This window comes from Catharus ustulatus, chromosome 7, assembly GCF_009819885.2.
Source record: "Catharus ustulatus isolate bCatUst1 chromosome 7, bCatUst1.pri.v2, whole genome shotgun sequence".
In the NCBI taxonomy this organism is placed as follows: Eukaryota; Metazoa; Chordata; class Aves; order Passeriformes; family Turdidae; genus Catharus; species Catharus ustulatus.
In genome coordinates, this window is record NC_046227.1 from 15878794 (window position 1) to 15901341 (window position 22548).

The window sequence follows — 22548 nt, forward strand, 5'->3', positions numbered from 1 at the left end:
CAAGTAAATTCTGCTGAAAGTACCACTGCTAATATACTAGAACAAGTATACTGCTCTCTTTCCCTACCCCACTGCAACCTCACTGTGTGAAATAACCCATGTCTGGCTAGTTCATTCTTGTAAATTTACTAATAAAAAACTCAGGGGTTCTGGATGCCAGAACTTTGTGAGTTGGGCAAGAAAAAAAGACTCTGACTTCTCCTAGCAGGCAAAGATGTTCTGGTGGTTGGTCCATCCCAGCAGGGTGGGTGTGTTTCTGTGAGTGTTGATGGAGGCACTGCTGTACCATGCACCATGAGACAAAGGAAAGGAAGACGTTCAACGAGAGAACGGTCACCTCTTCCTCTGGGCATGCGGCCGCTCAGCCGTGCAGAATTAATATTGTTTCAGCAGGCACTTGCTGACGCTCTCTAAGGAAATTTGGTGGTAATACCTGAGTATTGGTAGTTTTTATTGTTTTATAAACCTGAGGGGTTTTTTCCCCCAGTTTTATAAAGAGGAAAAGCATTTATCTGATGCATATGGGCAAAGGCGGGCTGGGTGCGAACCACAGTAATTTCTGCGGAGGCTGCCGGGGCGGGGAGCCCCCAGGCCAGCGGTAACACCCCTAGGTGGAGCTCCGAGGCCAGGTTTGCGGCTGGCTGCTCTGCCGAGGGACCAGGCACGTCCATCCCGGCTAGCCGTGCCCGCATGGGGCCAGCACAGAGGAGGCAGGGTCCTGCTGCTCCAGCAGCCACCAGCCGCCTGCCCGGCTCCACCGACAGATGCTCTGACCGTGGCTCTCACAGCGTAATTTCAGAATCCTTTTAGCAGGCAGCACAGGGATGCAGCTGTCTGTGAGATGTGATCCGGCATTTTTAAGCCAAGTTCGTTTCCTTGCTCACGCTTCTGGTAATAAACGGAATAGGCAATTCCTTGTGCAGGGCTGGATGTGAGTGGCCACAGCAGTGGAGACTCCACACATCCCACTCTGCTTTGCTCTGGCTCTGGCTGAGAACAGAAGTTCAGGAGCATGACCTGTTTGGTCTGCTCTCCCTTCCAGATACAGCAAGATTCATTTTGTGCAAAAAAAGACACAAAAGAGAGATTTGAGATTACTAATAGTTCAAGGGTTGCTCCTACTGCAATTGTCTTGGGGATACCATCCAAGTTAGCATGTGTCATCTTTTTTCACTGGTAAAAAGAGAAAAATTCTTTGACAAACCCTTTGAAGGGCTTATCAGAGCCCTTCTCTGCTGGTCAAGAACACACTGCTTTTTGCAGTTATTGCACCTTATTTCTGATTTCTCCATGACAGTCAGCAATATAGACCACCCCACAAATAGAAACCAGTAATTCTGTTTTAGGGTATTTTCAGGTAGGATTTACCATAGCATAGTGATGCCTAACCTGTAATGCAGGAGCCTCTAAGGGCCCCACCATACTCCCACTGAATGCACGAGGAAAATTCAGCTGTGTTGAACAACCCAAACAACAGAAATTCAACAGAGAATAAACCAAAGTTGTTTCACTCCTGATAAACTCAGCCTTTTGCATATCTAAAGCACATTCATGTATATCTAAGTATGTATTTTCTCTTTCCTGAACAATCTAAAGCCCAGTTCTGCAAGCCATAGGTCTGTATTTCAGATGCCCTAGAATTCTGAGGACAAGCACTGCAGCAAGGCTGCTCCTGCAAGTGAAGGGAGTACATGAGAGTAAAGTAGGATCAAGCTCCTTTATCAGTGCCTTTGCCAACACAGTTCACATTGATACTTATTTCAAAGGGCAAAAATGAACAAGTAAGCAATACCAAATTAAAATCCCATCTGGTGTGCTAATAACAAAACATATAGATGTGGGGCAAGGTATAATGAATGCAATTCATTTCCTCACATGAAAGAATGACCTCCATAACTCACTGGAGACTCTGCCACTCATGAGTTATGGGTCATTCCTTTTCTGGTGAAAATAAATTTTACTATACCATCGTCTATAGCCATGTATCTTTTTTTCTCTTTAAAATTCAGAAACGGGGAAATGTAATCCTCTGTTTACTTGCAGTATGTTCAAAGAAGATATCCCCTTACTGTAGTATTTTTTTAAATTAAATGTTTTTTACTATGTGACATATGCTATATTTCTTTCATATGTTCAGTAACAAGGCTTTTCATTAAATAAAATGTGGCATTTATTTTTGAGATATTGCTACTGTAAATAAATTCCTTCATTGGTTTCCCTGCATTTGCAATACAGGTTGAATCCTTGAATTTAATCAAAGCTTGGATTACACTAAAGAATATTTATTACAACATCAATTTAATATTATAAAACTTCTCTTTTAAGTTATTTTAACTTAGCCATTAATATTTTCTCTAGACTGAAACTTGACACATGATGTGTTGTCAGTTACAAACTATTTTTAATTCCTTTTTATTAATAGATCTTTATTGTTATTTCTTATACACGAGCTATGTTTAAATAAAAAGAGAAAAAGCTATTTTTGGAGGATTTTTTCTACTTGGGTAGATGTTACTGAAACTAAAATGAAAGCAATGCCACTAGAAATCAGGTGAACCACTTTCCTGATATTCAAGTTATTCTGTACATGGTGGATTCCACATAATATTAATTAATCTCTTTTTTCTTAATACTTGATCATCTTTTCCACTGTGTAAACTTTAAGCACTTATAAAGCTTTTGTAGCAAGTCTTGCCCTTCCTCAATTCCCACCAAAGTGCATTCCTGAGCACCTGTGGGAGCTCAGCTCCCTGTACTGCCTAAGTATTAACTGTGGCCATTTCAGACTGTCTAAACAGAGAACAGTTAGATTTGAATGTGCATTTCTCTAAGTAGAATTTATGGTCTTCAGGGTGAATGGCAGAGCTTTCACAGAGTATTGCAGCAATTGACTGGTGTTTCTGAGTGTGAGTTCCTGCCAAGGAAGGGCAACAAGTCCCACTGTATCACTTAAACCTCTTCTTGTCAGGGAGTGAAATTACGCCCCTTTGAAAAATCAATGAAATATGGGAACTCTTACGTGGTATTCGTGTTCAGCCTTGGTTTGGTCCTCCAATACAAATTAATTTTGTATTTCTTGCGTATAATTTCCTTTCATGAAAACTAGATCATGTGACTAATTGAGAAGTGTCACTGGAGACTGGCACTGTGAAAAGACAAGTGTTAAAATTTTCCAGCTCAGCCAGTCATCATGGAGACATTATGCCCTTTCCTTCTGAAGAACCAGGTTGTTTCTGCCATGGGTAAGAGGCACAGCACTGACAAGGTGGTGTCCCACAGAGGCTCTAGCACCTCCTCCAGACAGGATTTGTTCAGGATTTGTTCAGTATGCTTGAGGTGAGCAGTAGCAGAGATTTTGAAAAAACAAAACAGTGTTTTTCTCTGACATGAGCCAGTTCAGGCAGGAAGACTGCTATGACAAGTATCCAAGAGGAGAAGCATAGTGGTAAAAAAGCATTTCTAGGATTAACTCCCCCATTCACGCAGTCATATCTGAGCTGCTTGTAGGGAATTTCATTGCATCTGTTTCCAAATTCCTCTCCAAAATTCAAGTGGGTATCTCTAGCAGAAATATGCCATTTGAGACATTTCTGCTTTAAATCATGCTACTTCATTTCACTGTGCCGGATTTTTAAAAAATCTCCTAAGAGTTCATCACAGTTCCACAGAGTATATTTTATCTGCGTTCTTTTACAGGTCTTCCAACTTAACATGACAGCTATCTCTGACAGTAGGGATTGACTAAAAGGGTCATCTCAAGATTGAAGAAATCTTTCTAAGTACTTCTCTAAATAATAATTTCAAATTTTTATCATTTTAGCTTTGGGTTTTTATTTCTCTGATAGAAAAATCCAGTTCCTGCCTCAGTTTTCAGTTACTAGTATTTGTTTTCAGCTCTTTTTGCCTTTAGTGCCTCCTGGGTAGCAGAGAAATGGCACGCTGGAAATGCAACAAAGAGATAATAACAGATCACTCCAAGCACATTATCTATTCTGCTAACCATCTGACATACAGAAGGGAATAGAATATGACAATAAAGCATTTATCTTCTCCTTACTGAAACGTTCATGGTATCAAAACAAAGTTGACTGTTGCTGGATGGACTAACATTACTTATCCCTTTTGCTACTGATAGTTACAGCTGCTATTTTTTTTCTTCTCTCAGACTGCAGGATTTCAGGAGATTCTAACTGAAATTGAAATTTTAGCTTTGATTGTGGGATGCTTATGTCACGACCTTGACCACAGGGGAACCAACAATGCCTTCCAAGCCAAGTAAGCTTTCTAATTCTTACTATTTTAATTTGGTTTTCTTCCACGGGAGAGCAAAAGGTGACCAGGATAAAGAATGAAGCATTAATTTTCAGCCTTCTAGGCCAAGGCCAAGTACTCTTATTTCTGTGTGCAGTGAGGGACTATCCATCTTTATCATTCTCTGTTCCTTTAAGTAATTGCTGGCTTGTCCTTTGTAGCTGGCTGTTGAACTGACACCACATATTGAAATGTGGTGCCAAAACTTGATGTTCTTTTCAGGTTCAGCCGTTATTGATTCTGGTTTTCAAACCAGGAAGCACCTAAATTGTCTGTCTGGGTTGTTCTTGCTGACTGGGATGCATGACATTAAGCAAAACCTTTCTCTGGTATTGCACAGAAAAGAAAATAAGTGAAACTGAATTAATGCTTTCCCAGAAACCAGGCTGCTGCCCCCAGGCATAGTGAAGTAGGTTTGTAGAAGGTTTAAGGGTGCTGTTTCTTACTGTGTAGGTAAGGGAACTCCTCAGACTAAGGTAAAATTCATTCCAAATTCTGCGTTCCCTGAGAATAGGAGTGACAACAGAAAATGTCACCAGCAACATCCTGGCCAAGCTGTGAAATGAAGCTGCTAGACACAGAGATTCCTTCAAATCCTTCAATTGTTTTCTTCACTCCCGTTCCTCTACAGTCGGGATATGAGGCCCCAAGGCATTCCTGTCCTGCAGATCCCAGCGTGCATTTGTAGCTTTTTCTGTTCTGCTTTACTGCTAATCCTCCAGTGTGATGGGGGAGTGGTCAAATGGTGTCCAGAGATATTTGAAAGGCAGAGTGATGCTGTATTAGCCTATTTTGTCCTACTTTTTGCAGAAGTACTCTGCTGCAATGTATGTATGCACGGGCTGCTGCATTTCTGGGGGCAAGTTGCCTCAGTTGCATCACTCAAACTGATGTTTCTGATGTTCCCTAAGCTGCCATTTCCTGAGGTATTGGTGTTGCCATACAATCTCACTGAAACAATGACACTGTCTGGATCTTCAATCACCATAGCAGGGAAAATCAATTGCACTGCTCAAAAGACAGAGCTCGTGGTGCAAAGGTTACCAAGCACTGCTAGATGCCTTTTTGCAGCTGAATCTTGAAGAGCTAAGCTGATTGATGTTTATGTTCCTAATTTACAAAAAGGAGATCTAAGATTTACATCCTGGCCATTTTAGGCTCTGATTAAGTTAACCACTTCTCCGCTGTACAATTACACAAGAGTATCTTTAGTGCACAGGGGTGGCTGAGTTAAAGGTACAGGGTTCAGCATTAGACTGCTATCATTCATACTTGTTGGTTGACAACAAGAGTATAGACAGGAGGCTACCATTTTATGACTCCATAAAGAAACTGCTGAAGACATTTAATGAAAGACAAACATTGCCACACATGTATAAAACATCCCTGAAAACAGAAGCTGTAGTTTTCATAACGCTAACTGTGATTTATTCCTCTAACCTGACATAAATTTAAGCATCACATTTTCCTATTTTATCTTCAGTGTCCAATACTGCTGTTCTGTATGATGAAAGTTCAAGAGGTATATGATGGAGGCAATATCACAGTTGTCTCAAATGGCTCTGTTATATATGTCAACATCACATTCTCTAGGGATGATGTTTCCTGGACCTTCTTTTCTCTCATATAGCTGCTTCTGATAATTAAGTATCAGTATGGTGCAGTTTTATGGTATATGCTCCTAGGAGACTCCCTCTGAATCTAGCATAATCTCTTATTCTCATTTCTTTGGAAAGAAAACCTATCTTCTCAGTTTAGGCTGGGTCCCAGAAGTGAAGTACTTTGGCTGAACTACTTTGGTACTTGCTGAACAGTGACCATTCTGACAATCCAGTCCCATTCTCTGCACTTCCCAGAGATTTGCAGTTTTTTAATATTATTCCATATATTTTTGTCCTTTAAATGTAGAAAACCCATCTGCTCTGTGCATTTTGAATCTTATTTTGGTTTAGACAATAGACATGATGAGAAAATACATTCTAGAGATATGCTAAGCTTTACTGTTGTATTCACTGCTCTCACTTGTGGCATTTTGTTTACCTTAGTATTTGCAGTTGGATTTTTTGTTGTTGTGTTTTGGGCTTTTGTTTTAAGAGTTTGTAGCTGCCCAATTGTAAGCCCTCATGTTTATGGCCATTAAGAATTAAAAATGAAAGGTAGCAGGGGAACAGCTGATCCCAGCTCAAGGACATTAACCTGTGTCTTTACTGCACACTTCTGTGTCTCTGCTGTTGCTGAGGCACATTAAAAACTTCTCGTAGTTCCAGAAAAATCTTTAGTCAGCTGGCAATATTTAGCAAATACTGGAACATAAATGCTTTGTATCTGAATTTAAATTAGTATTTTGACCTCATCAGCTGTCTTAAGTGAGGTTGCTGAAGTGGAGATGGGTGTGGCTACGTGTTTTGTCACAAAATTCTCTCTGGAATCTGCTTCATGAGCAGATGAGCTGGATTTGTTGACTTCTCATGTTCTGTTTCAGGAGTGGATCAGCCTTAGCTCAGCTCTATGGCACCTCTGCTACTTTGGAGCACCACCATTTCAATCACGCTGTCATGATTCTCCAAAGTGAGGTACAAAAGCATTACTATTAATCTAACTGTGAGCTGTTGGGCAGTTTCAGCTGGAGAAAGGAAATACTATGTACAGTACCTTTTTAATGCCCTCTCCTTGAGGAATTATTTATTGGTTACCACAAAGGTCACAACTAGCACAAAATTAAACAACTACAAATGCTGATCATAGAGCCCAGAGATTATATCTGTCTCTATCAGCAAGGGGCAAGGAGAATACATCCTAATCATACTGTCAGCTTTTCTCACTTTTCTTAACATATATCCTGCTCAGTGGTTTATAGGCATCTGAAACACGTGCTTACCTTTCCCCACAGGTGTCATATTCAGAGTATCAGAGCCATCTTTTACTGCACCAATTCAATTTCTTTGGCAGCCTTTCTGTAATCAGTACTTTCCTGATTATTTTGCAATTTAATACACTATTTTTAAAAAATTAAAATCAATAACAGCATGCGTTCAAAGTACATTAATTGCTTTGCAGATACCTGTGAAGACATAGCTCTTGCCCAGAATAGCTTGTATGTAACACTATTCAGCATATACTACACCTTGTATTTAATAACTGAGGAAAGTGGAAGGATGGACATGGAGTCCTTTCAGAACAATGGATGCATTCTCTTAATTTACAAGAGATTGGTTGTTACAAAATGCATTTAGCAAATGTTAAAACCAAAACTGCTGTTCATGCAGCACAATTGGAGACCATAGCCTGATCTGCAGTAACATCTGAAGAGATCTGGAATGTCTCATGATCACAGTCACATGGGAACAGGGCGATGGCCTTGCCTCTGTGTACACTGCCAGGGAGATTTGTCATGGAACTGCACCTGCCAGACCTCATCTCATATATATCCTCATACCATCATGATTACAGTAACCCTGTTGCTGGAAAATTCTTGGTTTAAAGTACATTTTAATCTTCCTAAGCAGTAGATGGCAGTGCATACTGAATGTAAACACTACAGGGCTAAATATCACTAAAATAAGACTCTATTTAGAAAGAGCTTCAATATTTATGTAGGTGATTACAAAAAAAAAATACCTGTAATACGTTTATGTATGTTAGTACATGTGACTACTGTCACATATATAATTTCTTAAGCTTACATTTAGAGTTTTTCATTAATTTTGTTTCTTTCATCTTATTTTCTTGAGAATTTCACAGAGGAATTATAGGATCTCTGTCCCTCTTGTTTTCAGAAATTCAGTTCCAAAAGAACCTTCCCTATATGAAATAGCAACATCAAATAATTAATTTCCTTTTGGCCATAGAGCATCTTTCAAATTCTTAACCCACAATCCCTTAAAAAGCAGCCAGTTGAGCCCACAAAGGGTGTTTAAACTGCATATAACGTTGTTGTTCTTTAGCCTACATAGGAAATGGCTGTTTACACTGTAGGACAAGACAGTAACGGGCAGAATGAGCAAATGGGCTGCTTTGAATGAAAAACTGATTTAGTGTCCTTGACTGCTCTAACAGCAGTGTGTGTGCATGCAAGCAGCAACACAGATAAATCTATTAAGATCACTACTCAAAAGCTCCAGTATGCAGCTCCCCAAAACATTTAATAAGATGAGAGACTGAGATGTATCCATAGGTTTTTTTGCCATAAACTGAGTCTGTGCAGGGTTAGAGCAGAGAGTAAATCCTTACTTGACAGGCTATAATTTCAGCAGAGTTTAGAAAAACATACCAGGTGCTTGATAACAATTGTCACCTCTTCTGCCTCAATGTAATCTCAGCAGTATTTACATTATTATTTTGTCATAGTTTTGCCATGAATCAAAAAAGGCTTGTGTTACAGGGAAACAGTGGGCTAACAAGTTAGAAAACCTTTTAAAAACCTATATTGATCGTTAGCCCTTACCTCTTTTATCTCTTTCATTATAGGGTCACAACATCTTTGCTAACTTGTCCTCTAAGGACTACAGTGACCTTATGCAGCTTCTAAAGCAATCAATATTGGCAACAGACCTCACTCTGTATTTTGAGTAAGTATTGACATTTCTGGTCTTTGATGAATGAAATTTCAGAGAACTTACTCTAATGACCTATTAAATACCAATAAGGATATATAATATGAGGAATTAGTGTTTAGCTATGGTTGAAGAGGTTTAGTCTAATACTTAGTATCTTTTAGACTAATAGAAATATCTCAAGTGTCCAAGTAAGTTTTGCTTTAATATGTTAACATGTCTGAATCAACCAAAAGCAAGTCAAATCCTGGGTTTATGCTTCAAAGGAATCCCAGGAATCAGTTACAGCTCAGTCCCATAATTTTTCTGTCCCTTCTGTGATCATTTCTTCAGGTATATAGAAAATCAATGACATTGAGAATTCTTTTCCACCGTTTCAGCATTTCTAAACATGTATGCTAAGAAATATAATATTTAGTTACAGGCCCAGTTACAGAGGTAACAAAGCAGACACTTTGTTGCTTTGAAGACAAATTATGCCAATTCACATCACGTGATGAGAATGGGTCCTAAAAAGCTTAATGGAGGAAGTACACTAGGATCTCTCTCACCCAGTTTCCTCCTTTTCCTTGTTTGCAAATCAAATCTCAAAGTAGATTTCAACTTGGTCCTGCATTTCAAATATTGTTAGTTATTACCAAGCTTATCCCAGTGAGGATGTGTGGGAGGATGCATGTAGTCAGAGGAGTCGTGGTGTCACCATCACACTGCACCTCTGGATCTGGCATTAGCCTGTGGCTGACTTAGGGGCACATGTGCAGTTTCAGTGCACTGCCTTCCCAGTCTTGACAATAAGTCATCCTTAGGAGTTTTTGTTTGGTGTCCATTAGCATCCTATCCTGTCTTTCTGCCATGTCTCAAGTGAAAGGATTAGAGTTGTACCAGGGGAAGTTTAGCTTAGATATTAGAGAAAAAAAAATTACTGAAAAAGTGGTTAGACATTGGAATAAATTGTCCAGGGAGATGGTGTGGTCACCACTTCTGGAAGTATTAAAAAGTTGTCTTGATATGGTACTTAGGGGGAATATGGTTTAGAGGTGATTATGGTGGTGCTGGGTTGAGGGTTGGACTTGATGACCTTGAAGGTCTCTTCCTTTCTGTGAGATACCAGGACCACAGGTCCTCTTGTCTCACCGTAAGTAAATGCTGCAGAACTGTTCTGTGCTCTCAAGGAGGAGATGAGTGACAGGGACTGAGAGGACAGCTGCCCTGGCACAGCTCCATGTGTGTAGCTCTCCCTGGCCGAGATCCTGGAGACCCTGGAAGAGCCAGAGAGGGCTCACAGCAGTGCCTTGGGATAGACCCTGTTCAGGATGAAGCTCTCTTCCCTGCCTGCTTTAAGCTGAAAAACCATGTGGTCAAGTTGTTTTTTTAGTTTTAATATGAAGAAATAATGTCCAAAAGGGATATAACTGAATTTCAAGATTATTTTTTTACCTGCATAATTGATTTTTGGTGCTTCATGAATCAGAAGACTTTTAGCAAATGAGGCCTCCTTACTGAAAGTCTGCATATAAGTTATTTTTCCCTCTTGTGTTACTGCAATTCATTAATGAGGTGGTAGCTATGCTAGTTTATTTCCAAAAGTGCCTGAAAATCACTGTCTAGAAACATTGGTGCTTTGCATTTCTTAAAGTCACCCTATGTGAAGAGATGTTTCTACATAAGTACGTAATTTGTTTTTTCCAGTTTGTTACATCTTTAATATTTTTGTCGAGATGGGAATTCTCATATCAGTATTCTTAAAATTACTAAACTTAATGATCACAAGCTCCAGGTAGCAAAACAGCAACAAAACTCCAGGCAGAGCAAGGCTTTACTTTCCAGACCTTCTCAAGGCATTTGTTTTATAAAAACAAACAAAAAGATTATTTTCAAGGAAAGATCAGATGGGAAATAGATTTGATTTTAGTCTATAATTCTAGACAACAATACTTGTAAATTGTACAACAAGTAAAAGCATGGAACCAGAATTAAGTTTATGGAAATTCATTCAAATGATATCTTGAGCCACTGGGCTGTAGAGCAAATGGATTTAAAAACAACCTCCCTTCGAGGCAAAATACAGCGAGAGTCAATGTTACTCAAAGACCCTGGAAAATTGTTATAATTCATTTTGTTTCAGAAATTCTGCCATATTATATTTGCTTATTAATAGAAAACCTCATAATTTTGGATACCAAAGAAACCAGTACAAAATGCTAAATTGTTTCATCATGTATGGCTGCTTTCCTCCGGTTCAGTCCTTCCTACACTGAAAATTCTCTGTGGAACTGGACTACTACTTCTGTATCCATTTAAATTGATTTCAAAGAAAATCCTTGAAGGTTTCAGCCTAACATAAGGCCTTGAGACTCACATTTTCTGTTACTGCTTATGGATCTCTACATTTTAAATTTGAATATTCTAGGTTTCTGGGGTGTCATCTTCCTGAGCTTTCAGCTTTAAACATTCTTGCCTATTTTTTGTCCAAAAACATATGAATTGCTCAGAATATCCAATACTTCAAAATAAAATCTTCTATTTCCCAAACTATAAGGGATTACATATCATCATGCAGCCCTTTTATAGCCCTCTTCTAGCTGCTGTATGAAATTCATTATAGAAAGGCCTTACAGTAGAAGTGATTGGTCATATAACCATGACAGCCAGAGACCAGAATATTGCAACATGCCCCACATGATGTTCTGTCCGCCAAGCAAAGGAGTGTTTCTGGAAGTGTACATCTCCTTGTGTTCAAACATGTACTGGCTGCCATCAGACTGCACTGTCAATAATCACTGTTCAAAATTTCAGTCTAGTTGATGTAAACACAGAAAATACAAGACTGCAAACTCTCTCCTGTTGAATCTAACTGTCAGTTTCCTCTTGACAAAGAGCACAGTCTCACATGAGCTGGGGCACTGGACTGTCACTCAGGACATAGGTATTTATTTGCTTTCCAGCTTTGATGCTCATATTTTTGATGCTCATTGTGTCACTGGGGGCAAGTTGCTCCAAGTTTTTGTGCCTCAACTTCTGCTGTATCTTGGGCAGGATCTATTACATATTGTAGTCACATTGCAAGCAGTGAGAGCTGCTTGGAGTTTCAATGCCATAAAAGAGTACTGACTATGATGAGTCCGAATTTTGATTCTTAAAGGCAACAATCAAGCATTAACATGTTCTGTCCATCTCACATTTTGTCCCTGTTTGAGGGACATGAAAGACATGAAGAAGGCATGAGAAGACAAAGCATGGAACCAAGCAGGAAGACCCAGTTTCCAGTCTATAAGAACTATGAACTCAAGACAGCAGGAGCTCCTCTGTGTGTCTATTTCTTTCTGTGTGCTTACAGAAGCATGTTCTTTCCTGTGCTGGAAATAACAGGAATTGCAAAGCTCTGAAAAACCCTTCAGAATATAAAAGTAAAAACCATTTTGCAAGGACAAGAAAACAGAAGCGTGTGTGTATTTCTGGGGTGTTTCTATTGTCTGTCTGTCCACTGCTGTAGGTGAACATTTCATGCTTCTGTGGAAGACTGAACATTTCAGAGCCATTCATTTCCTTATCTGTGGAGACCATAAATCCAATATTGCTTTTACTAGGCAACTGTGACACTGATAACAGACATTTATAGAACATGTTCGGAAATTAGTATGTTTCGCTTAAATGGACTGTCAGGGTAACGGCTTTAACAATAATACATGAGGTGCAGTGATTCCGTATCACAGAGAGCTGTGTTTCTGCTGCAGTGCTGCCCTGCAAGTGTCTTCTTTCCTTCTCTCACAATCTGTCTTTTTGCAGGAGAAGGACTGAGTTTTTTGAACTTGTCAGTAAAGGTGGTTATGATTGGAATGTAAAAAACCACAGAGAAGTATTTCGGTAAGCTCTGTTTTTTCTTGCTTTCTGGTTATTTCAAAGTGTAGCCATGTTTGTTAAAGGAGTTTCATGTATTGTGGACTGAAGGCTAAGAATAACAAGAGAAAGTATCTTGTTTTAAAAATACAATCTGTGATATGAAATATATGGTATTAATCAACATGACTTCACCTTCACCATTTCTGTTTCTCCTACACACCCTGTCCTGTTTTCTTCCCTTTCTCCCAGCCTCACCAGTTCCTGTTCAGCCCTTCTTCTCTTTTTCAGAAAGTATAAATATTCTGTCTCTCAACACAAAGATCTTTCCTGTCTGTTTCCCTGATTCCTCTTCCTCTCATCTGTATTTTTTCACTGGCCAAGCACTTCTCTGCTCTTCCAGTCTGTACCTGGGAATTTTCATGTACAGAGTACTCTTCCAGCCCTCAAGAATGCCCTGAGGATGCATCCTATTGAAAACCTCGGGCATTGCTGGTGGTTTGAGTAGATCACACTTTGCAGACAATAAAATGTGTGTATTTGCATATGCATGCCTGATTATGTCTCATTTTATCTGAAATTTCATTAAAATTCTGTTATCTTTTGGTCTTTTGACAAAATATTGGCCATTTTCTATTTTCCATACCATTTCACCCATTCCTAATTTTAGATTCAGGCAATATATTTGATGCTTCATTTTCAGTGCCCTTGTTCTTCATTTAAACTTTCTGAGACTTTTATCTGCATCATGTACTGTACATAAACGCTTTCTACAGCTGAATGGTTTCTTTCTCCTAATGCATATAAAACATGGTTGTAGCTAGGTATTAAACTACAGTGGAACCGTATAGCTCATAGTAAATCTTCAATTTTTATTGTAGATGAGCAGTAGAAACTGCTTAAACAGTGTCTGGGATGCCTCCTGTGATTATAGGCTCTCTTGCTACAGCAGTCACTTACAAATAGGCATATAAATTAATCCAGTTGCAGGTGTTATTATGTAATAATACCCTTACTTATATCATGTGAAGCACATGCTTTCTAATATATTAAAGGTATTAATGTAAGTAGTGTTAGAAGTATTGCAAAATTAGCAGTTACTCCCTTGCAATATCATTTCTTTTCTAGTGTACAATGCACAATACCAAAATTCATCATCTTATGACCTGCAACACACTAGGTTTCTGAGGCACAATTGTAATGTAAAAACCATGCTGATGGCTAAGATTTCAAACATGTCATTCTTTTCTGGAGGAAAAGAAGGTGCCAGGGCTGACATTTTATATACGTATTATTTATTTATTCATCCAGAGCAGAGTTGTTTAGAAATTCAACAAAGGTTGATTCAGCTTGTATTGTTCATTTCTGTTTTTCAGATCAATGCTAATGACAGCCTGTGACCTTGGAGCTGTGACCAAACCGTGGGAGATTTCAAGACAGGCAAGTCATGATTAATAGCAGGGCTGGGAGGAGGCGGGACTGGTAGGACAATATTCCCAGGGCCCTGGCTTACAGGGGACCAAAACTGGAATCAATTTACAGCGGTATTAATGCTATAAAAAAAGTAGCAGGGGGTTTCTGCAAAAAAATTGTTTCTTGCACAATCTTTCCCTGTACACATACTGGTGTGTACATCTGGTTTTACAACCTCTCCTCTTACTAACATTTTTCATCCATATAAAAAAATGAATGGATTAAACAAAAAAGACATTTAGCCACATATAGCTGCATTTATTGGTTTCATCCCATAGTCTTCCTTGGCAGTGGCAGTCTTCCCTAAATCAAAAATACCAACAGATTAACTGCAAATTTTCATTAGCATAAAATCTTCAGTATATATGACGGAAGAAATGTTTTCTTAAGGATGTTGCAAAACTCCAAGTGTAGTATAGGGCTTTCTTTAACATCCTGCACCTAGAAACCAACAAATAAAAATTCATGGTTCTGCTGCTAAGTAGAACTACTCATTTGGAGTATTTCTTTAGAAATATACATAAAAATGGATCCAGCATTGGCAAACAGGTACAATATGAGAAAGCAACCCAAAACTCTTGTTCTTTGCCCCATGATTTTCCCTCTTCTAGACATCCTTCTTTACTCAGAAACCGTCCTTTATATTTCCAGTATCCATGCTAATCAGTCCTTCACTGAGGCCCAGAACAAGCCAGTGGAAGACAGACTGTGTCAGGTTTTGGAGGAATTGACAGCATCAAGAAGTAAACTGAAAATATACCAGCACAGCTGGGTTTGGGTACACACCTGGAGGAAGTCTGGTGTAACAGCAACTAATAGTTATTAAGATGGGGTGAAAAAGAGAAAGCTAGGCCAGATAACTAGTGATGCAGGAGCAGGCAGATTCCTTGGAAAAGGAAGTAATAAAAGCTGAAAAAGATCTACAAAAGCTACATGCACATCAACTGAATTTAAAAAAAAAAAAAATTATGGGGGGAGGGCTTCACCTCAGCTTTCAGTTTTACCAGGCGAGTCTTTTTTGCTTTATCAGCAGACTATGACAAAAATTCTTCTAAGGCTGCTGCTATACTTGGCCAGAATATGGCCACCTCACATGGAAATCAGGAAAGCTGCTTCTATGCTGCAGTGGGAAATTGAGTAACAAGATTTTTTAGTGCTACCTGGCCACTGCTGCAGTGTGTGCAATCCCTCCTCACTTTTCCTCCTTAACACAGCTTCTGCATTTTCATTGACAGCCAAGTGTCAGGTAGAGTCTGCTTTCCTAGCTGGGAATCTTTGTGCTATGCTACTGAATAAGTATTGGAGTCTCTGGCAAACTGGAGGGTTTTGTGCTTATCACTTTTGAGGTCTACAGGTGAAAAGTTCCCTGCAGCTTAGTTATACAGATTTACTTTATACTGAAAAATCCAGTCTGGGATTTCTTGAGACATCACCTGGTTGAGCAGTAGTGCTAATAAGTCCACAGAGGCAAAACAGGAAATAACTGAACCTTAACTGTGCCACAAGAAAAAAAAAAAAAACATATTTGAAAAAAGGGAATAAAGGCCACATGCAAGACAGAAAAATTCAAGAAGACAAGATTGAAACAGATAAAGGAAAAAAGGACTGTATAGAGAACAGGATCAGAATAGCATTGAGGGACGGGGATGATACTATGTCTTGTTTATTTTTATACAATACACTTTGCAAACCCTTAATTATTGACAAGTTAAATTATTCCTCTATTTGAAATACTGATCCAGAATTTTATTAATGCACTGTATTACATACATTATGAAGTTCCAAACTATGATAACCCAGCTTAAGATTTAAGAGTACTTTATAACATCACTTTACCTACTTACCTACTTTGGTAGTCCTTATTTCAACTACAACAAACTTAGCATTTGTGAACATTACCTACCATGCAATTTCTAGAGCAAGAAGTTTTGAGATTTTATGAAGTACAAGTTCTCTGCTTAGTCCACCCTCTCGTGCCTTGGCATTATGAAATAATTCCCAGCTTAAAAACAATGCTCTGGCACGACAGGAGCTTTAGGATGTGAATGCCTCTTCAGTAGATAGGCTTCCAGGGTTTTTGCATCTCAAAATGTTGCATGTGCTTACATTCAAAGCCTCACACATGCCAAGAGTGCACTACTATATCAGAACTGCTTACTGTTTGACTTCCTAAAATTCCTCCGGTTTCTATAACTATATTTATTTTTAAGTCTTGTCTTCTAAGAAGCACAAACTTCTGCAGTAAATAGAACATCTTCATTCACAAAAGCCAGAAACAAATGTTCTGACTTCAACTGCTTCTTGATTTTAAATCAAGATGATCATCATAATCTGAGTTCATACTTAGATATCCAGATCTTATAATGATGACAGTCACCAGGAAAAAAGTAAAGCCTAGTAGGGGAAAAGGCCCTTTATGAATTCACATTAGATTTAAACAACAGAGGATATTGGTTAATCTTCTTCAATAAGAAAAGTTGGTATTATAGGGCAATAACCATAGAAGTCTTGCATGTTTCACAGAACATTTTTATAAACATAACAGTGGATGCCAACAAAAAGCTATTATTTTCTGTTTTGGTCTCAGTTCTTGAATAAGTGGCTTATAACTGCATTGAGTGTTGCCTTAGCATTGCAATGTCATTCCCCAAGTCAATTCCCTATCAAACAGGGATAAGTCCATGTGCCTGATTATGGCTGTTTATACCCCCTGTAGGCCCAGTCCCAAAAACTGTATGAACACATGCCTGATGTCAGTCAGTCCTGCAAGTGAGGTCATTCACTTCTTTAAGCACAAGCCGAAGTCATGGTCTGAGCAAAAACTCATTATCCTAAAAAAATGTAGCAAGAACTCTAATCTTTATCATTATTTTTATTTTAGGCAGCTGAGCTGGTAACCAGTGAGTTCTTTGAGCAAGGAGACAGAGAAAGATCTGAACTCAAACTCACCCCTTCAGTAAGTTTTTATCATTTCTGAAATAGTTACTAACTTGAATGGAGTAAGCAAATATCATTGTGCTCATTCAGAAAAACGAACTGTATTTTGTACATAAAGAGAAACCTTAGAATAAAAAAAAGCTCTGTCCAGTAAGAATATGCATTTATAACCACATATAAAAGCTCTCCAGTCAAAACAGTCACTTTTGCTCTGAGCCCTTTTACCCCTTTTCTGTATCTGTTCCTAAGGTTATCCTATCAGTGAATTTTCTAAGCAGCAAGTGGGTTTAATACATAGAATTGAACTAAAAAATCAGAGCTACCTATGGAAATCAAAACTGTCAGATTTGCTTTATGTTGTAGCTGTATATCTGTGTTATTTGAAATGCATTTCTATAAGTATACATGTAAATGTAGTATGGTGATTGAAGGGATAAATTGGAATTGAGTGGAATACAGGCTCAGAGTACAAAGTGTCAAACAAGAAGTTTCATAACAATTTTCACTGAACAATTAGAAGAGAAAGCCTTATCCAAATTAAGTAACTCAAAATGTTGAGCAGCATTACTTGGAGGCGACAGGAGAAGGCTAACAGGAAGTGTTCTAAAGAATTTAACTGTGAGGGAGAGAGAGCCAGTCCAGATCCATCACTATTTTGCTGAGCTGGAAAACCCTATGTGAGAAAAGAAAAAATTCTACTCAAAGGTATCTACATTCCTGCAGGAAGTTATTTACCAGCTCAAATCCTATGTGGAGCATTTATTTTACATCACAGAATTACAAAACACAAACACATTCAGCCCAAAAGTTTCAAAACAGAATTGAAAATAAACAGTTTATTTTTCATGCCAGGCAAAGCAGTAGAAAGACAGCTGCAAAGATGGATTATGGTTTACAAAGTCTTCTGGTTGTGAAAATTTGATCATAGCTGCAAAGTGCTGGATGATGTGTCTGTAAAACACTCCAGTGTAATTAAAGCATGACAGTTTTGTTTCCTTCTCAATTCAGGCCATTTTTGATCGGAACAGGAAACATGAACTACCCAGGTTGCAGCTTGAGTGGATTGATAGCATCTGCATGCCATTGTATGAGGTAATTTTTACTTACTGCTCCTGTAGAGCCCAGAGAAGATTATTCTTGTCTCTAGGGAAAAAGAGCTAGCTTTCAGAGCAGCCTTGAGGGCTATTTGAACTTTTATCTTACTTTGACTTTCCCAAAAGTCTGAATTCCATGCAGAAATCTTCAGATTCCCTGAAAGTGGTAATGTCTATAAACATAATTCCTCTCTAAGTTATGAAAGCTGATAGGGCAATTGTTTACTTTATTATATTTGGGACAAACTGATTCTCATCATGGTGAGGTATGGAGTGCTGTACAGAGATGTGCCAGAGGGACAGTCTCAGTAGGTGCTGTCAAACTTGTCCAAATCTGTGTGACCCAAAGGGAAGCTCAAGCCTTTGCCCTTCCTTCTGACACCTTCTTAAACTGCTAAGGGGCACTCTAGGCCAAGTCTTTAGGGTCAGTAACAAACAATTTGTTGTTTAACCTGTGCTGTTTAACTCAGACTTTACTCTTTTAATGGTGCCTGGCTGCTTGGCATGTGGTGTGTGAACACCCAAGTACTCCTTTATTAAGGCTAGAGACAACCACAGAATCATAAAGGTTGGAAAAGACCTCTAAGATCCGGCCAGTAATCTGACACTTCCAGGTCCACGCTAAACCATATCCCTAAGCATCACATCTACAGGTTTTTAGAATGCTTCCAGGGACAGTGATTCCACCACTTCACTGGGCAGCCTGTTCCAATGCTTGAAAAGAATTTTCTCCTATCAGAACAATGCTGCTGCCTTTTGGATTAAACAGCTTCAGGATTTGACTGAAACCACACAGCCTGCTTTACACCACCAAAGACTGACTGGCCACCGATATCTGAGGAAACAGGAGAATGTTCTCATTCAACATCTTTGGGGAACTGCAACAAGTTCTCCCTGTTCCCACTGCACCCTAAACTGCCTAAGACCTCAAAGCAATGAGTGGGTCAGTGATGATACACAGCAATAATAGCTCCCATGTTAAGCTTAAAATTATCAACTTGTGCCTCAATGTGGCTTCCCTGCACACAAATAAAAATGGATCGGCAGTTCCTTTCATTTTATAGACCAGATATAAAACCAATATCACACAGTAAGGACATAAGAAGGCCCATAAGAAGGGCAATGTGCCCTCTCCCCTCCATACCTTGTGGCTTCTGAGGCTGCCGCTGTGGAAATAATGAAATGACTGCCCAGCAGCAATGGCAATTCCTGTTATGTGACACGGAGAGCAAACACTTGTGTAAGCAGTAAGCCAGGCTGCTGCTTTGCCAAGAGATCCTGTCCCTTTCTGTCAGTCTTTGTTCTGATGAAATAAACTACAGCTACTGTTTTCAAGCAATTAAGGCAAAGCAAGCACAGAATATACACCTATATTGTTTAAAAGGCCAAGATCATTTTGGACAATATGGGGGAGGGATGATGAACACTGATCTTGGACAGACACTCTTTAAAAATAATGTTCCTTTCAATAAAATAGCTCATATTACACTAGAATGCATATTATACCAGAATTCATTATTTCTAATAGCATCTGTAATCCAAAAATGTACAGTAAAGCAGGAAGAGCTGATAATCAGCCCATCCTCTGCATGAGGAAGCTACATCTGAGCACTAAAGCTCTGGTTAGTTAGCTCCATCTTAGCAGGAGATCTCTGGGGAATATATTCACATCTGATTTCCCTGCTTTCCACTGTGTTTGCATCATGCTGTGCAGCCATTAGCCTGCTGCTCAACAACTTAAAAAAGAGACACCATCAAACCTGGAAGTCATAGCAGCACCAGCCTTAGGGGTAAACAGAAAACTTGATGTCACAGTATCACACTGCAGGAGATTCTCTCTTCAGTGTGGAGCCAAGTTTTAATTTTCATATCCAGCTTAATCAAACTTCAATACACATATCCCATCAGCAGAGTATTCAGGCACTGTAAATCCGCTGTTCAGGGGTGGGTGAACACTACAGCTCTGGCCATATCCTAGATTTTGGGTTGGTGGGGTTTTTTACATTCTTTAAATGTAAAAAAATATTCTTTGTCTTCTTGCCATTGTACCTAGTAGGAACTCCATGTAGGGAGAGTACAGATTATATAATTACAAATGCAATATAAAGAGGTGAAGTGGCAGCTGATAAATCAGTAAAATATTAGTGGTACTCCTATAGCTCACTACCACAGTACTTAGAAAAACCACATTTGAAAAAACCCACAAACATTTGACACTTATTTTCATACCCAAATTGCAACATTAAACCATAGAGAACAAAATCAAAGCTTTTGTATTTATTTTTTTTCCATGCTAGGGATTAGAAATCCTGAGTTCACATGGGATTCTATAGCCCCAAAGAATTCCAGATCCCCAAAAGGAATGCTGTGGGGAATGCACTAATCCCTACCAATGCAGTTGCTAAAGCAGAACCTAATGCTGTGATTTGTGTCATTTCACACACACACAGAGCAGAGATGAGCTCAGCAACCACTAAATGCTGGCAGCTCCCATTAAAGTCTAGGTGAGATCATCAGAGCTCCCTGAAATTCTTTGCTCAAAGTAATTCCCAAGAGCTGGCTATTCCTGGCACCTGAGGATATCTGAAGTATGCAGTACTGACGGAACTTCACTGCCCAAACTTCCAGAAGTGGTCTGATATCATCCCAGTGCCTCTCACAGTACCAGAATAAACTGTATCCTCTCTGCCGTCCAACAGTCCAAGCTAATGAACTAGGCTATGCCAGAGTGCCTATGAGGAGTGGTTCATACTTAAAACAATATATAAACTTGGCAGCACATTTTAGTTATGGCTTTTTTGGACTTATAATTTTCCTCAGTTCTGAAACCTCTTTCATGGAGATTTGGCTCTATCTGCTCTGCTTTCTGCATTTCCTGAAGGTAGCTCAAGACAACTCACTTGGAGGTGCAGTAATTCTCCCAAGTAAAGGGTAATGAAGTCTCCTTTACTGGGGAACATGAACCACATCCCTCTGCTCACCTGGCTAGGTCCGTCCCTGAGGTTGGCCCCTTTTAGTGAGAAGGTTTACAAGTGACTAGAAAACCAACAAGATCTATGCAACTTCCATTAGCAGTCCAGTCTGACTGCCCCTTGGAATGCCCATCCCACCCAGAAGAAAGAAGGTCAGTGATACACAAAATGTACTACACTATGAGCTACTATAAAGACTGAAGGTGCAGATATAGATATATATATGTAAAATGTCTGGAATTATGCACAGTTTTCCCGTATCCAAGTGTCTAAATCCAAAACCTCTTTGCTTGCTCTGTAAACCTGACTGCTCTTGGCACAACGTCAGCCACAGCTCTGCTCCCTTGCTCTCTCCCCTATCTGCTGCTCACTGTAGGAATCAAGTCACTTCCAATTTCATATCTTAGTAATCAAATCCATTTCCTTCACACTATGGATCAAAGGTCTGTGAAGATAAAAGCATCCCAATTTTTTGTTCATTGCATTTTATTACACTTAGGGCATTATAATTTTATTATTTACTTTTTTGTTACTGTAGTGATCCCACATCAGAGTATTTTTATGTAACAGTGAAGCTTTTGCCTTGAGTAGCAGAACAGCAATCCATTTACACTGAATTTCAGATTTTAGGAGCTTTTGTTACATTTTACTGCATCACATTTGCTCTTCATTCAAAACTGACAGTAAGAAAAGCATTTATCAGTAGAGATGAGAAACAAGCATTAGAATAATAATTTCTAAATAAAAATGCACTTTTTTGAAACTGTAGAATATTTTAAGCCCACTAATGTAGTTTCAATATAAAATAATCTCTTGTTTTGTTAGAATATCCTATAAAAAGGAGGTACATGCAACTAAAGCAGAAAATTTGAAGCATCCCACTGAAAATAAAGTTATGGCTTCTCTGACAGCTGTGTTGGCTGTCACAGAGAAAGTATTCCTTACCTATCTATAAATGTTTGTGTAACAGGAAAAAAAATTTTGATCATTAAGACAAATTACCTCTCTGACCCACCAGTAAAGAGATGCTAGGAGTTTCAACACTAACAGATTTCTGGACTCCGTCATTTGTGTCTACCTAAAATGGAATCAGTCACAGATTTTTCCCAACTCAGATTAGATTTCTCTGTGGGGAGCACACAGAGTGGGAGAGCGAAGATCTTATTCTTTGAAATCATTATATTTCTCACAAACAACATCAAAGCTTCAGCGATTCACATCAAACAAAAGATGCTAACAGAAACCCAGCTCTGTTCAGGGCATTGTTAGGCAGAGACAGTAACGCCATGAATAGCAGGGCCAAAGGCCATGCACTCTGCTTCTGGGCAGATAAATACATAGTCAGGTAGTCAGTGACAATGACAGCAGCTA

General features: G+C 39.0%; 1 protein-coding gene across 3 annotated transcripts in view; it reads left to right on the top strand.

The window, feature by feature from the left end:
- Positions 1–22548, top strand: part of PDE11A (phosphodiesterase 11A) — a 114262-nt gene that overhangs the window by 77317 nt on the left and 14397 nt on the right. For all 3 annotated transcript variants that reach the window (XM_033064714.1, XM_033064711.1, XM_033064713.2), the window contains exons 13-19: positions 4166–4275; positions 6794–6884; positions 8779–8879; positions 12651–12728; positions 14078–14141; positions 17056–17130; positions 18120–18203. In XM_033064714.1, the coding sequence (XP_032920605.1) occupies positions 4166–4275; positions 6794–6884; positions 8779–8879; positions 12651–12728; positions 14078–14141; positions 17056–17130; positions 18120–18203 (603 nt within the window). The remainder of the gene's footprint in view (positions 1–4165; positions 4276–6793; positions 6885–8778; positions 8880–12650; positions 12729–14077; positions 14142–17055; positions 17131–18119; positions 18204–22548) is intronic.